Raw genomic sequence first — 13,806 nt, 5'->3', positions numbered from 1 at the left:
GTGAGTTAAAGGGCTGTGATATGCCCTGTACTATACAGGCCACAGTTGGCTACTGTGCAAAATATAGTTGTGTAGCCCAACTTGTGGCCAAAGATAATTCAAACTAGCAGCACCCAAAGCAAAATTATACCGTAAAATATGGGCATATCTAGGGGCCAGACATTATTTGTAAAGAGAAAAGTGGCCAATCCTTCTTCCAATTCCTTCCATTGATCTACAAAATATATTTTGAAGTAAGCACTGTGTATTTAATCTCAACATGTCACAAATTCATAGGTTTTGGCCCTGGACACACTTAAGTAACACAGTAGATGTTCAAATTACAACATACTGTTCATTTGAATGTTGCTACTATAAGACAGTGTCATTGGATCGAGGGGTTAATTTCAGGTTAAATAAAAGCGAACAATCAATTTGGGGATGTCATGATAGCAGTGTCTCCCCAGAGGTGGCAGTGTGGCGAGGGTCCTGCCCTGTTCTAGTGGCCAAACGCAGAGGTCAAATGTCACAATACAGGATCCCGAGTGCCAATGACGTTTGCCTCTTTATGATAATCAGAGAACAGGTGTAGCGTACTCTTTCTGCACATGCCCCACTCATTTGACCTTCACAGTGCAAGCACCAGGGGCACACTGCCCACACCATACCTCAGAAACACCCCAACGTTATGAACACAAGGAAATGTAAATACTGTCTCCCTTGTCTATTTATTCCCTATTTATCTGTCCCCTTGTTGTGTCCTTCCCTTTCCTTTCTCTTAAATATCGATGCGGGTAAACTAGTACCATAGACACATGGTTTCTCTCGTGACTATTGTGCTATGTCGTGCTGAAACTATATGTAAAGAAGCACCTTGTTGACGAAATGTAAAATAATTTAAATCTAAAAAAGACAAATGAAAATGTCATAGACTGATCCTATGCACAAACAAGGAATGGATAAGACAAACTGTGCATATTTGTGAATATTTGTGTTGGACTGCGGATGTGGAGGACCACCTGGTCTCTCCTCCCTTGGACCTGGACTATCGCTGCATTCCTCTGCTGATGATGTTATGGTTACACTGAGAACCGCCTCATTCCTTTTGTCCTTCTTATTTCGGTGGTTTAAGCCACTGTTTGTGTAGCATCTTTTAGCGGGAGATAATCATATTAGAGACATCCAGCAGGCAGAAGAGGACATCAGAGGCCCAGAAGAAATCCTCTAAATGACATTCCTCCATTGAGCGGGGCCGGTTCGTATGCAGTGCACTATACACTTGGAGCTGTCATTTAGGACTTCTTCTAAAGTCCAGAAAGAAAAACCTTTGTAAACGTCTAGATATTCAATACAGTGTTGCATTCAAATCCAAAGAGTCAGTGGTGGGCACAGCTGTGTGTTTGGCTGTACACAGCCATTCAAACCAAAGACACAAGCAGCTGAGACATGCACACGTCAGTTATAATAGATGCACATTTCACACACGTCACTGTTTGTTATGTGGGAAGAGTTGAGTGCCTTTTTCTTTCAACCAGGGGTTGGACTGCTCTGAACACAAACAGACACGGGACAGTGAGGGGGCACACTCCAGTGGAGGCAACACCGGAGAGGTCCTCATGACTTTAGGGGATTAGATATGGTGTTTATAATCATATGAGGACACGCTACGTATGATCCCTTTGTACTCTTCAATCAGTTAAATCTCTTCTAGTGATAGAAAGTGTCTACCACCATTCGGCTAGCTGAGGCTCTAGGTTAAAGTCTTAAGATGCACACAGCACACACACTCCACGCAGAGTTATTTTTGTGTCATTTGTAAAGTGGGTGGAGATGCGCTCGTGTGTACCCAATTGTTTACAATGCCGTGTGATCTCACTCTCCCATTGGCCGGCAGTTGAACTCACCAATCATTGAGGATGATGCCGTCCAATGAATACACTCCCAAACCTCTTCGTTGGTCCCTCCGTCCAGGGTAGCGCCACAGACTGGGAGGCATGTGTAGACAATTCATCTCGATATACCTCAAATCTTTATTGTAAAGACTATGTAGTGAACAATAAATACAATGTTTAGCAATGACAGAACGTCACAGCAAAATGAATGTTCTTCTAGAATTACATTTATTTTCAAAGTGTATGACACAAGCCGTATTTGTGTTGACTTTGTCTGAGTTGGTTTGGTTTGTAGGTACCTACATTTGTGCTCTTAAATCAAACTCACAAAGGACTAAAACAAAACAGCAGAGGTAGCTATTTAAGGATGATTATACTAGAGCTGCACAATATATGAACAAAAAAACAAGCAATTGGAAATTAAAAATTGGAATTAAAAAATTTAATTAGGCCAAAAGATGCTGTATTGGAGTTTTAATAATATTATTTAATTTATCTAGTTAAATATGCTTATTTATTCATTATTTTACTATAGTATTTAGCACTCCATTAAAAATAACATTATGGCATTATAGTCCAATATGGATATTTCTGACCACGTAAAAACATTTTAAAAATCTCTATTGTGCGACTCTAGTTGATGCATCACCAAAGATTCTGTTTCCCATCTTTTGGCTTTTGTCTCTTCTCTGTGTTTAAGTAGTTTTCATAATACAAAAGAAAATCTACCAAAACACCTCAGACATTTGAGGTGGGATTCTTTTATGCATGGATAATATATAAATGTATATAAACTGCAGGATGAACTGTACCTCGACTGGTATCGAGGAGAGGGAGAGAATCGGGAGACTAATGGCTTTGATTTCCACATATTTCTGATTGTTGTGTCTTGTATTCTTTGATTTGTTTGTTGAGATGCTGCTATGTGATATCTGTTTGTGCACTGTCTTGAGTCGTGTGTCCTGGCTCCTCTGTATTTAATCCTCTAAACTCAATCCCGGTGTTTGTCTGCCTTATAGACGCCGGTCGTCGGCTGAACAAACAGGCAGCATCAAAACGGTATCATTTGCTTCCTTTCAAACAGACCTCCAGCATGGCAGCCCCAGTTCTCTCCCTCTCCCTTACCGATCAATCAATCAGAACCAAGTGTCTTTGTGATGGTAGAAGACAATCAATTTCAAATAGAGCAGAGACAAAGAAAGGACAGAGAGAGCGAAGGAGGATGGCAGCGATACGCACCGCCCTAAGATGGAGGAGGAAGGAGGGCCCTGTCAGTGCACTGGTGCCCTTTGACCTCTGCAGAGTGACCTTAGGAGGTGTGGGGCACGCTGGAGGGAAGGGGCAGAGGGGGTCAGACTTGTTAAGTGGACATCTAATCGAAGATGTTGATCAAATGCCTGCACACTAAAGCCCATATGTCCACACAAGTCCACCTGGGCATTCCACAACGGCCTTCCTCCTCCATCCCCATGATGCAGTGTCTGTCAGTCAAATTGTTCTGCCTTTAAAATGATGGAGAGTGAATCGAGTAACTGGAACAAATAAGACAAGTTTGAAAAACCAGTATGGGTAAAATGTGTGTTTTGACTTAAATAAATAAACAAGCAATTGGCAAACCAGTTTTCTCTTTTGTTTGTAATGCCTTCCTCTGATGTTAGTTGACTCTCTGCTGCCACCTGGTGACAAAAAATCTACAGTGGAATGGGAGTGTAAAGCACCTTTAACAAATTTATGGCAAGTTCAAACGCAATTATAAAGTATAGATATTCCTATAATATGACGATACACTCCAAAGTGAGCATATTTAAAAATAAATAAATACATAATATATCCAGATAAGCAAAATATGAATATAGTTCGTCATTTAAATTTCTTTTGATTAAGCTACACATCTTATCCCATAACATTATTCCCTAGAGACTTTAGTTATATCTCTCTGTTTGGTTTAATAGGGAAAAACAAAATGAAACCAATATTTCATAACTTACTATCTGCATCTTAACAAACTCTCCTCTTTGTTTCCACATTCAATCCACTCCGGTCCCTCTGGGCCCTGGTGCACAATTCAGTTTCTCCTATTGCATTGACACAAATTACATTTTGAGCATTAAAGAATAATGCAGTTTAGTTTTGCACATAGAACACCAAGCACATAGCTATAGAATATCTTATTATTTTTGTGTTATTTATACAATATTGTTTATTTTGTATTGTACATGTATCATAGTTTAACATTTAATTTAATACATGTGATTTCATAATTTAGCTAAAATATTAAAGTAACATTTGACATAAGACAGGACACTTGTGAGAGTCACATCATGCTTTTATGACGAAAAGGCGTTCTTTTACAGACAGACACCATCTAAAACATGTATTTTTTAAAAAAGTCATGTGTTTTGTACAAGTACAGTATTGTCTTTCTCTGACACCAAGCAGCCATGGGACTGACCAGGACAGAGGCCGATCCCTGGACTGAAGAAGCAGCACTTAAATCCTATATTACTCTATGACTACACTATTTACAGTTAAACAGTCATTTCCTCTGTCAGACATGGCAAAAGGTCTACACAGATTGGATGACATGATATGGCTAATAGATCTATATACATTTGTGCTCTTCACATCCAAGGATCCGTTTTCAACCATTTACTAAGTACAATAGGCTATGTAATAGTCTATGGCAGTATATCGTATTCTCCAAACTCATAACATGTTTGCCCTGTGCTTCATTGGAGTCATTTGCACTCATTCCTGGGTTTGATAAAAGTGTTTTACGAGTTTGGTGCCAGGTTGAGAGAAAGTGAGAGAGAGAGAGGGAAAGAGAGAGAGAGAGAGAGAGATGGAGAGAAAAAGAGACAGAAGTAAATAAAAATAGTTTAGAAATGTTGGTATGTGCAATATTTTCAAAAAGACTCCAATTAAAACAGGGCAATGTGAAACTTCTCTTTGGAGTAGGAGGAACAAACTGTGCAGTTTTATTCTCAGATCTGGAAAAAAGTAAATTATCAAACTGGCACCATCTCGTTTTCAAAAGTGCAAACCCAGGAATGAGTGCCAAGTTTAGAGTACATCTGAGAGCAGTGCACACCGGCTCCTCCTTCCCCAGAGGGATTGTGGGAATGACACGGTTCATGACGGATCAATGGAAGTTTGCCATTAATAATCCTATCACCACACAGCATTGATCAGGCCCACCAAACCTGCTTGGAATATCAATCTCTCCACAGTGCACCACGAGCAGATCAGCTGAGTATATATAGGGTTAGTACTACAATCATGAGAGACAAACAATACACAGTTGTCATTTTACACCACAAAGCTTTTGGGTGCAGTCCCATGGCACCAGAGTCTGTGAATGTGAGAGTTTGGCAAGACTGGTCTGATATACGTATGAAAAGCATGCATAGATTAATCCAGCTAAGACCAGAAAAGGGGGAGCTGAGAGAACTGGCGTAAACAAATGATGCGGTGGAAATAAAGACCCCCAAATAAGGGAGCTGTTATATTTAAAGGCTAATACTATGGCAAGGTCATCCAGTCCCATTGGAATCAATAAGTGTGATCATGAAATGGAGTTGAGTGTTATGGGTATTTTCCGCCATTGTCACTCTGGCCTTCACAAAACAGTAGGCCCATAGTTACCTCTATTTGTCAAATGCTGCTGTGTGTTTTAAGATTGGGACATTTACTTGCTTGTGGGGTGTAATAACTATGTGCAAAATGATGTGAGTAATTTGGGTGTTTTTTCCTGCTTTGTTCTTTAAAAAAATCAGCATCATTACATAGATATTTTACCATTTGTTGCTGTTACTCCCTGTGACCACCGAGGGGCAGTAAAGTCACATACTTAGATCCAATGACAGCAGTTTGGTCAAGGTTAAAAAGAGGCAGATGTGTTTCAACAAAGATGGTTTTAAATAATGCATTTCAAACAATTACGCCAGATAACTGATAAAAAAATAGCCTCACTTCCAATTTTTGTTTAAATTAGACTCTAATTAATTGAAAGTCAGTACAACCTGGATCTGATTGTAGGTGCATTGCAAAGCCTATATGATGTGATGACAAGGCAGGGGCTTGTAGAGGAACGCTTTGGAAATAGGTTTAATAAGCCAAATTATCACCCAATCAGCCACAGTCACGTCTCCCTCATCCCATTACGGCCACTCTCAGCTCTGATCATTCAAATCAAGACTAATCCAATCAGACAGGCAGCTGTTAGTCTGAAGCTGAAGATGAATTCATTACAGGCTAATATGAAGTCACTTTTACTCAAAATATGAAGGCACAGTTACAAAATTTCAAATGTGCTTTTTGTAAAGTCAATCATCGTATGTCCTTCAGTGTTCGTTTTCACCAAAAACAGTGTAAAATGGGAAATCTAGACTTGGCAAGGACAAGTTGTGAAAAGTATGAGATTTCTAGCCTAGTTTTTCAAGGCTCCAAGATGAATCGGAAGGAGCTCCACAGAATCTATAAAGACACAGAGCCAATGTCTTGGCAGAAGCAGAGGGAGCTGGCACCATTTTCTTGTGATGGGAGCAGCACAAGAATTGTTTGGCAGAACGTCAGTAGAAATAATTAATATCATTTTGAAGGCCTTTGAAAGAAAAGTAAAGGTGAACAGAACAATGGTGATGCTTGTTTTAACCTTGACCAATACACACAAATCAGGCATAATATTAAGACTGTGTTGTTCCGTGAAACTAATAATATATATTTTTTTATATCTAACACAGAAAAAACTACATGTGGACCTATAATTCAAACATTTCCACTGACTATAAAATATGAATATATGTAATCTGTGTTGCTCAGTCCAGCTGTCAGTAGTCCCAATGTTATGCCTGATTAATCAAATTACTCCAGAATGTTTTGCAAAATGTCTGGCCATCAACACTCTTCTCTGGTTTTCAAGTTTGAGTCAGAAGAATGGTTGCAGTTGTTGGGTTTCCATAACCAAAGTTTCTTCCAGAAGCAGCACTGAGCAGAGCTGGAATAGTCCAAGAAATAAGTGAATAATGAAGTTAGGAAAAAAATGTCTTCAGGAACCTGGGTCACCCCTTTGATATTTTAAACCTCCACTGTCCCAGCTGATACTTGTTCATATCACATCAGAACAACACCAAGCACTCGTTCTATGTGTCTACTACCACACAACCATAATCCAGCCTAGTTTAGTCTACTGTGAACAAGGAAAATGGAGGTAAAGAAAAGTGCAGAAGTAAGTAGCAAACTATTGCTCCAAATGAAAGACACCCTCATCACGCATTACACCTGTGACTGATGTTTACACGATTACAGCATCGACGATCACAACGGACATTCTCACTGTCTTCTAAACCTAATACAGAAATACAGGGATGGAGAGACAGAGGGGATCATTTAGCCAAAGTCTATGAAACTCATGTTCTGTTCTCAACACTATGGGAAATGGTGTAAACAAGACCATTTTGCTTCTCTGTTTATAGGGGATTGAAAGTTTAAAAGTTGATAAACAAGAAGATTCATAAGGCCTCTTGCAATGGTGTACTTTTGGAATTCTATAGTTTTAAGTGAAATTCTCTGCTATATTTATATTTTGTGCACACATAAAACTGCAATTTAATAGTTAAAATAATGGTTTCAACAAAGTGGGTGCCTTTTGTGCAAAATGAGGCAACAGTACCATGGAAATGAAGAATTGAACCTTCTGGCACACCTTTTAGTTCATGCATTAACAAATCACCCAACTTCAGTTCTTAATCACATACTTAGACCTACATTCTGAAATGGACTATCTCCATCTTAACTCAGTAATTTTAAAAAAGATTAGATTTAGTACAGTCCCACATTTTTACATCTATACAATACAGAATGTTTGACGGCAAATATTTCCTGTTTTTATGAGCAAGCGATGAAAAATGCCAAGCATTTTCATTTGAACATGCTACAATCACCACGATTCATCAAAAATCAATATCTGTCTGCACTTCAGAGTAAAACTTTGGGGGAAACTTTTAAATTTATAACAAAAGAGCAAGTTAATTGGCCAAATATGGTAGCACGTAATACATTATGAAGCACGTTATTACTGTTGCTCGTAGGCATTCATAAATCAGCGTGTTTGCACATGCCCACCTGTAGGACAAGTGTTGAGAACAGAGCAGTGCCACAAAGAAGACAACAGCTGAAAAGTCAAAAGGTAGCAGAGAACAACAACTCCAAAAAACAAAATCAAAGACAAACAAGAAGCAACAAAACACAACTCTTTAGTAGTTTTTTGATGAAAAATCACAGTAATACTCTCCACTATACAATGCACATGGCGTGGGTAGGGTTACACAACTTCATTTACATTTAATTCTCGGTCTCCAGCCAGGGACCCCTCCCAAAGGAGGACCCAGTGGGGGCATGTGGGGATGGGGTGAGTAGGGGGATGCACTGGGTTAGGGGGGCAGAGACATTTGCACACCGACCGCCTCAGAGACAGACAGCAGACACTGTTTCAGTCTATCCACATGTGGTTACAAACCTTTGTATTTATATTTTATATATTTTATATATATCTCTCTCTCTCCCTCTCTCTATATATATAATCTGTGAGTGTATGGACCACAACTATATGTAGCCCAAAGACAGCACATGGTCTTTTAGTCTTCATGACAGATGGCAGTAGTAATAATCATTATTATATAACAAAATCATGCACAAATCTACTTTAGAAAAAATACCTATACATACTATGGCTTTCGGTGTCACAAATAAACACATTTCTCTAGGAAATTTTGGTTTTATGGCTCTACGTAGAGTATTGCTGGAATGTAGTCTAGCAGAGTAATAAATAGACTCTGTGGCTAGTGACTTCACCTTTCCTGAGAAAAGGGTCTTGAATGTGTGTGGTGTATTGTGCGTTGGAATGGTTGTGTACATAACAGACTGAGCACAGTCACCTGTCTGCCTCTGAGCAGACCTAACGCTCTGCGCCGCTCCCCCTGGGCAGCGCTGAAGGTCAGGCATTGACCAGCACAGAGGAAGGAGGGGCAGGGGCCACACTGGGGCTCTCCTGTTGATGAAAGGCCACGATCTAGGTTTGTGATTGAGGCGACTGAAAGGAGAGGTCACACTGACTTCTTTGTTCCTCTCAAACTCTTTTACATTGAACTCTCGTGTGACCACCAGATAGACCCCCCCCTTTTCCTCTGCCCTGGTTACTATGGTTACCATAGCAGTCCATGTCCGATGGGTGTCTTACCAAATCCTCTGGGACATGGGCAGTCATGGATGTCGGCCAGTGCACTCGTCCCAAACGCACACAGCAAATGTTGCAATGCTTCAACAAGACATGCCAAATTATGTTGCTTTTTTACATGCAAGATGCATTTAAAAGTGACCCGGCACAACCTTCCTTACTGTTGAGCTGTGGTCAGAATAAAAAAAAAAGCTTGCCAATATTCTACAATGTGTTTTATTGTGTGAATTGTACAACTTAACTACAGCGCTACATGCATATGGCTTGTAACAAGGCAGACATTGAAAGATGAGAGCTACAAGTACGAGTTATGGATGATAACTAAGTCCTCTAGCTAAGGCTTTCTTTTGGTAAAAAGAAGACTGAATGTTTATAGTATATATATATATATGATGAATGACAACCTAGATACAACTCATGCCAATTTCTATTAAAACTCTTAATAACAGTTTTATTCTTACCAAGTACACAGGATTCAAACTGCATCTACCACAGCAAGGCAGAAAGATCAGGGTCATTCTTTACAATTAAATCAATTTGAGTCATGGCTCCTTTTTGGTGACATCCAATGATTAAACCGAGCCATGACTGCAACATTTCAGACTTGTTTTGAAGTTGTGGGCTGTGTGGGTTTGTGTGTGTCAGACACGTTTATGGGACGTGCTCATGCCTCCCCCGAAGGACCCCTGGCTGCGTTGTTTCATATCATTTTCATATTAAACTTCCTGGTCCCTCCTGAGGCGCCAGAGGTGGCAGGCTCAGATTTCCTGAAAGAGTACTCCACCGTGAAGTTATTCCTTCGTTGGCCACGGCCCCGGCTCCAAACAAACAGCAGCAGAAAGCAGAAAAGCACAACTCCCAGGAAAGTGATGCAGCCCATTGCCGTGGAGACCAAGATGGTGGTCAGATCCAAGGTGAATTTGAGAAACACTCGGGTGCTGTTCATATTAGTATCATTGAAGAATTCTCCACTGTACATTGAACGATTGAGGAAAAAGGCTGAGGCAGCGTCCAGCGGCTGGCCCCGGACTGTGAGTGTGGCGAAGTAGGTGTCGTTGCCCCCGGCATTGCTGGCGATGCAGATGTATGTGCCGCTGTCCGTGAGCTGGGCGTAGCGGATCTCCAGGGTGCCACTGGGGAGAACAGTGATGCGGCCTGAAGTGTTGGATGTGATTCGTCTGCGCTGAGGGGAAATCCACACAATGGCAGGTGGTGGTTCTCCTTCAGCCCGACAGAGGAAACTGACTGGCTGCCCTTCACGAGCAATGACCTGAGACAAATCGAATAAAGAAACACGGGATCTAAGACTTTTCCTATTTGACACATATACTGTATGTGTAAAAGCTGTACTTACAGAAGTCACTTACGATTTTTAAATTTGTACAAAACAGACCATGCAAAACGTACCACTCACTTTTCAGTGTTATTATAACAATTTGTTTCTAAATTTACACAAACAATTGAATACCTGCTGCATTTTGCGGTTGCGTATCTTGGGCTTCTGACAGGTGAAGTGGTCAAACAGAGCAGAGTCGGTGAAGGAGCTGAGGCTGACGCCCTGCACCTCCACCGGCCCCGTGCACACTGGCACTCTGCCGTCAAAGTTGAGGGTCTTGCGTCGTTGCAGGATCCACAACAGACGGCAGTCGCACAGCAGAGGGTTCCCATCCACTCGTAAAGTCTCCAGGCTGTTGACTGAGTGAAAGGAGCTCTCTTCCAGAGTGTGCAGGTGATTGGAGGAGAAGTTTAGGACTCGGATCTGCCGCAGACCGCCCAGGGCATGATGCTCCACTGTGGTCAGTCCAGTGTTCACCATGATCAACTCCTTCAGCCTCAGCAGGTCTCTGAAAGCCCAGGACTCCAGAGTGGAGATGGGGTTATATGACAGGTTTAAATGAGTCAGATGAACCAGATTTTTGAAAGAGGCAGATGGGACAGATGTGATGTTGGTGTGAGTGATGGAAAGCCAGTGCAGATCGAGGCCCTGGAAACTCAGAGGAGAGATAAACTCGAGGTAAGGCCAGTGATTAATCTCCAGGCCGCGCAAATTGGACAGTTTGCGGAAGTTCTGGTCCTCTAAGGAGGAGATGCTGAGGTGATGAAGGCGGAGAGTCACCAGGCTGCGAAGGTAGGACAGTGTCTGGCCTGCAATGGAGGTCAAGTTACAGCGTGCTATTGTGAGCTCCTCCAGCCCCACCAACCCAGCAAAGGCCTGCAAATAAAGAATATATTAGCACAAAGTGAATAAATACTGCATGTAGACCAACTGCTGTGGTGTTATTACAGTGGTATAATTACTATTACTGAATCTGGAGCACCTACCTTATGAGAAATGTAGACTAAGTCATTGTCTCCTACTTCGAGATGTTTCAGACTTTTAAGGTCTTGAAAGGTGTAGTCGAGTAAAATCACCATTTTGTTCTCACTCAGATCAAGACTGGTTAGGTTGCCCAGCTTGGCAAAGGCTCCCATTGGCACTAGTTTAAGCTGGTTTCCTCTGAGCTTGAGCACTTTGAGATTGATCAGGGTGGCAAAAGCGTTAGGCTCCAGTGTGGCAATAAGGTTTTCACTCAGGTCGACTTCTTCCAGTCGGGGGTAAGGGGTGAGATCGCCCGCCTGGATCCAGCGAAGCCGGTTCTTGCTGAGGTCCAGGAGTCGCGTCTCCGTGGGTATGCCCTCTGGAATGTTGGTCAGACGTCTCCGCTGGCACGACACTGACCTGAGCTGAGCCGAACATTCACACCGAGGAGGGCACGCCAGGCTGCTCCCAGGGAGAGTCAGGGCCACTGTGGCTGCCAGCGACACTGCCAGCACCCAATGCCACACCCGCAGCCATGGCACTAAGGCACACCCACCAGGGCCAGGGGAGCCAATCATGGCCCTGGGCTGCTGACTCCTTGCCTGTACCAGGCAGGGTCAGTACACCACCCACCTGAAAGACACAGAGGGAGAAAACAGGTGTCAGAACAAGTGTTAGCAATATCATACCACTTTGACAACTTTGACACAGTAAGAAATAATAAGATTCATCTTTACAAATGTGCTGACTGATGTATGATTGATTATATATCGATAAATAAAAGGTGTACTATATTATAAATAAAAAGGTGCTATTTGTACAAATGAAGACATCCCTCTAGTCTTCATGGAAAGATGAATCCTATCCTCTCAGTTAGGAAGCCTGTCACTCTCCCACACACAGTCAAAGAGCACCTGGCACCAGATCTACCATAACTTCATGTCCTAATCAGCTTTAAGCGTAGGGGACTTTTTATACTGAAAGAAAAAGTTTGGAAATAGGAAAGTTTACTTAAAGAAACTTCTGTTCAATTGAAGGGCTGCAATTAAGAGAAAATCTAACCACCAGGGAGGGAGCATCATGTTAAGATGCACTTGGCAGCAGAGCCAAACACATTAATAATGTATGCACTGGTTTGTGCCTAATGGACAGAGCTGAGAGAGCAAAATGCAGTGACCAATCACTCATTTTGGACAATTTTCCCCCAGGATACTTTTCACACTGTTATTTACCAGAGATCCATGCTGTCATAAAGCCCAAGAGATCATGTACGAGAGTCCGAAGAGAGTCAGTCTAGTAATTAAATGTATAATATTTAAGAGGCTGTTTGCTGAGCCTATATGAGGTGGATCTAGTTAAAAGTGTGCCATATTTTTGCTGGAGTGTGGCACAGAGCGACTGCTGTGCACACACTGACCCAGATTTCAGCACAGCTCACTCACACTGACAAACCAGCTACTCACCACCACAACAAGAAACTACACTGTCCCCAAAAAATGGAGAACAGAGGAGCCAGGGGGAACTGAACAAACAACAGAGACGCGTGGACACACAAATAATACTATACGGGGTATCAGCTGGTAATACTCAGAAACACAGACAGAAAAATGCAATTGGTGCATTAACACATCACAGCAAAAAGTAAGGAAGGATTGTGGGTACTTTACAGACTCGATGATAAAAAAAAAAGTTTTAAGCTGTACTATGTAACTTTTTTGGTGGAGGGCCTTCTACCCACTTATCTCCATGGAGATGTCATTGCTTTGCCTAGAATGTTCGCCAGTATGGCATAAAATGTATTTGAAGATAAGCAGGTCACACCACCAGGCCAAGTTACAGGTCAGTATATGTACAGTGTTGGTTAAAAAATGAGATATTAGCCCCAAATCACAACAAATATTTGCATAAAATTTTTGTAGGAAATTCTGTCGTAAAACTATAGTTCCACTCTTACACTTGAGCCTCTTAAATATTGTGGTATGTGACGAGTCAAAAAGAACAGATCTGAAAAATTGTGTTTTATTTTAGCTAATAACAATAAAAAAACATAAAAACATAGCTCTGGTGTCAGTAATCGTTGTGTGCCTGCTCAGTTGTGTGATGATGGATTTCTACTGTCGCACACTGGCCTCTCCACGTCCCACGGTTGAGTGCAGAGTCACAACCTGAGTCACACAGGGTTGACTCTGCTGCACTCAAGGACGACCGAGGACCCTTCAAAACACACAGTCCAGTCCGCCCCGCAGCGAACACACACACATGCACGCACATACTCCCCCAGAGGACGGCATTATCCAAAGAGTGCCCAAATGAGTGTGGCTTTCATTGTTAGTCCCATCAGATTTTGTGCACAGGTGAAGCGTTGTAGCTGCTGTTGTTTTGACACATACACAGACACTAAA

The 13,806-nt window shown here is 41.8% G+C and overlaps 1 protein-coding gene across 1 annotated transcript in view; it reads right to left on the bottom strand.

The window, feature by feature from the left end:
- Positions 1-9,580: 9,580 nt before the first annotated feature.
- LOC117384925 (leucine-rich repeat and immunoglobulin-like domain-containing nogo receptor-interacting protein 3) overlaps positions 9,581-13,806 on the bottom strand; it is a 33,324-nt gene continuing 29,098 nt past the window's right edge. The window contains exons 2-4 of the mRNA XM_033982105.2: positions 11,428-12,037; positions 10,574-11,317; positions 9,581-10,375 (exon numbers count right to left, since the gene is read on the bottom strand). Coding sequence (XP_033837996.1) covers positions 9,806-10,375; positions 10,574-11,317; positions 11,428-11,982 — 1,869 coding nt within the window. The 5' untranslated portion in view covers positions 11,983-12,037 and the 3' untranslated portion in view covers positions 9,581-9,805. The remainder of the gene's footprint in view (positions 10,376-10,573; positions 11,318-11,427; positions 12,038-13,806) is intronic.

This window comes from Periophthalmus magnuspinnatus, chromosome 17, assembly GCF_009829125.3.
Source record: "Periophthalmus magnuspinnatus isolate fPerMag1 chromosome 17, fPerMag1.2.pri, whole genome shotgun sequence".
Classification (NCBI taxonomy): domain Eukaryota; kingdom Metazoa; phylum Chordata; class Actinopteri; order Gobiiformes; family Gobiidae; genus Periophthalmus; species Periophthalmus magnuspinnatus.
The sequence above is the reverse complement of the archived record's forward strand: the minus strand, read 5'-3'. Positions and strand labels throughout refer to the sequence as shown.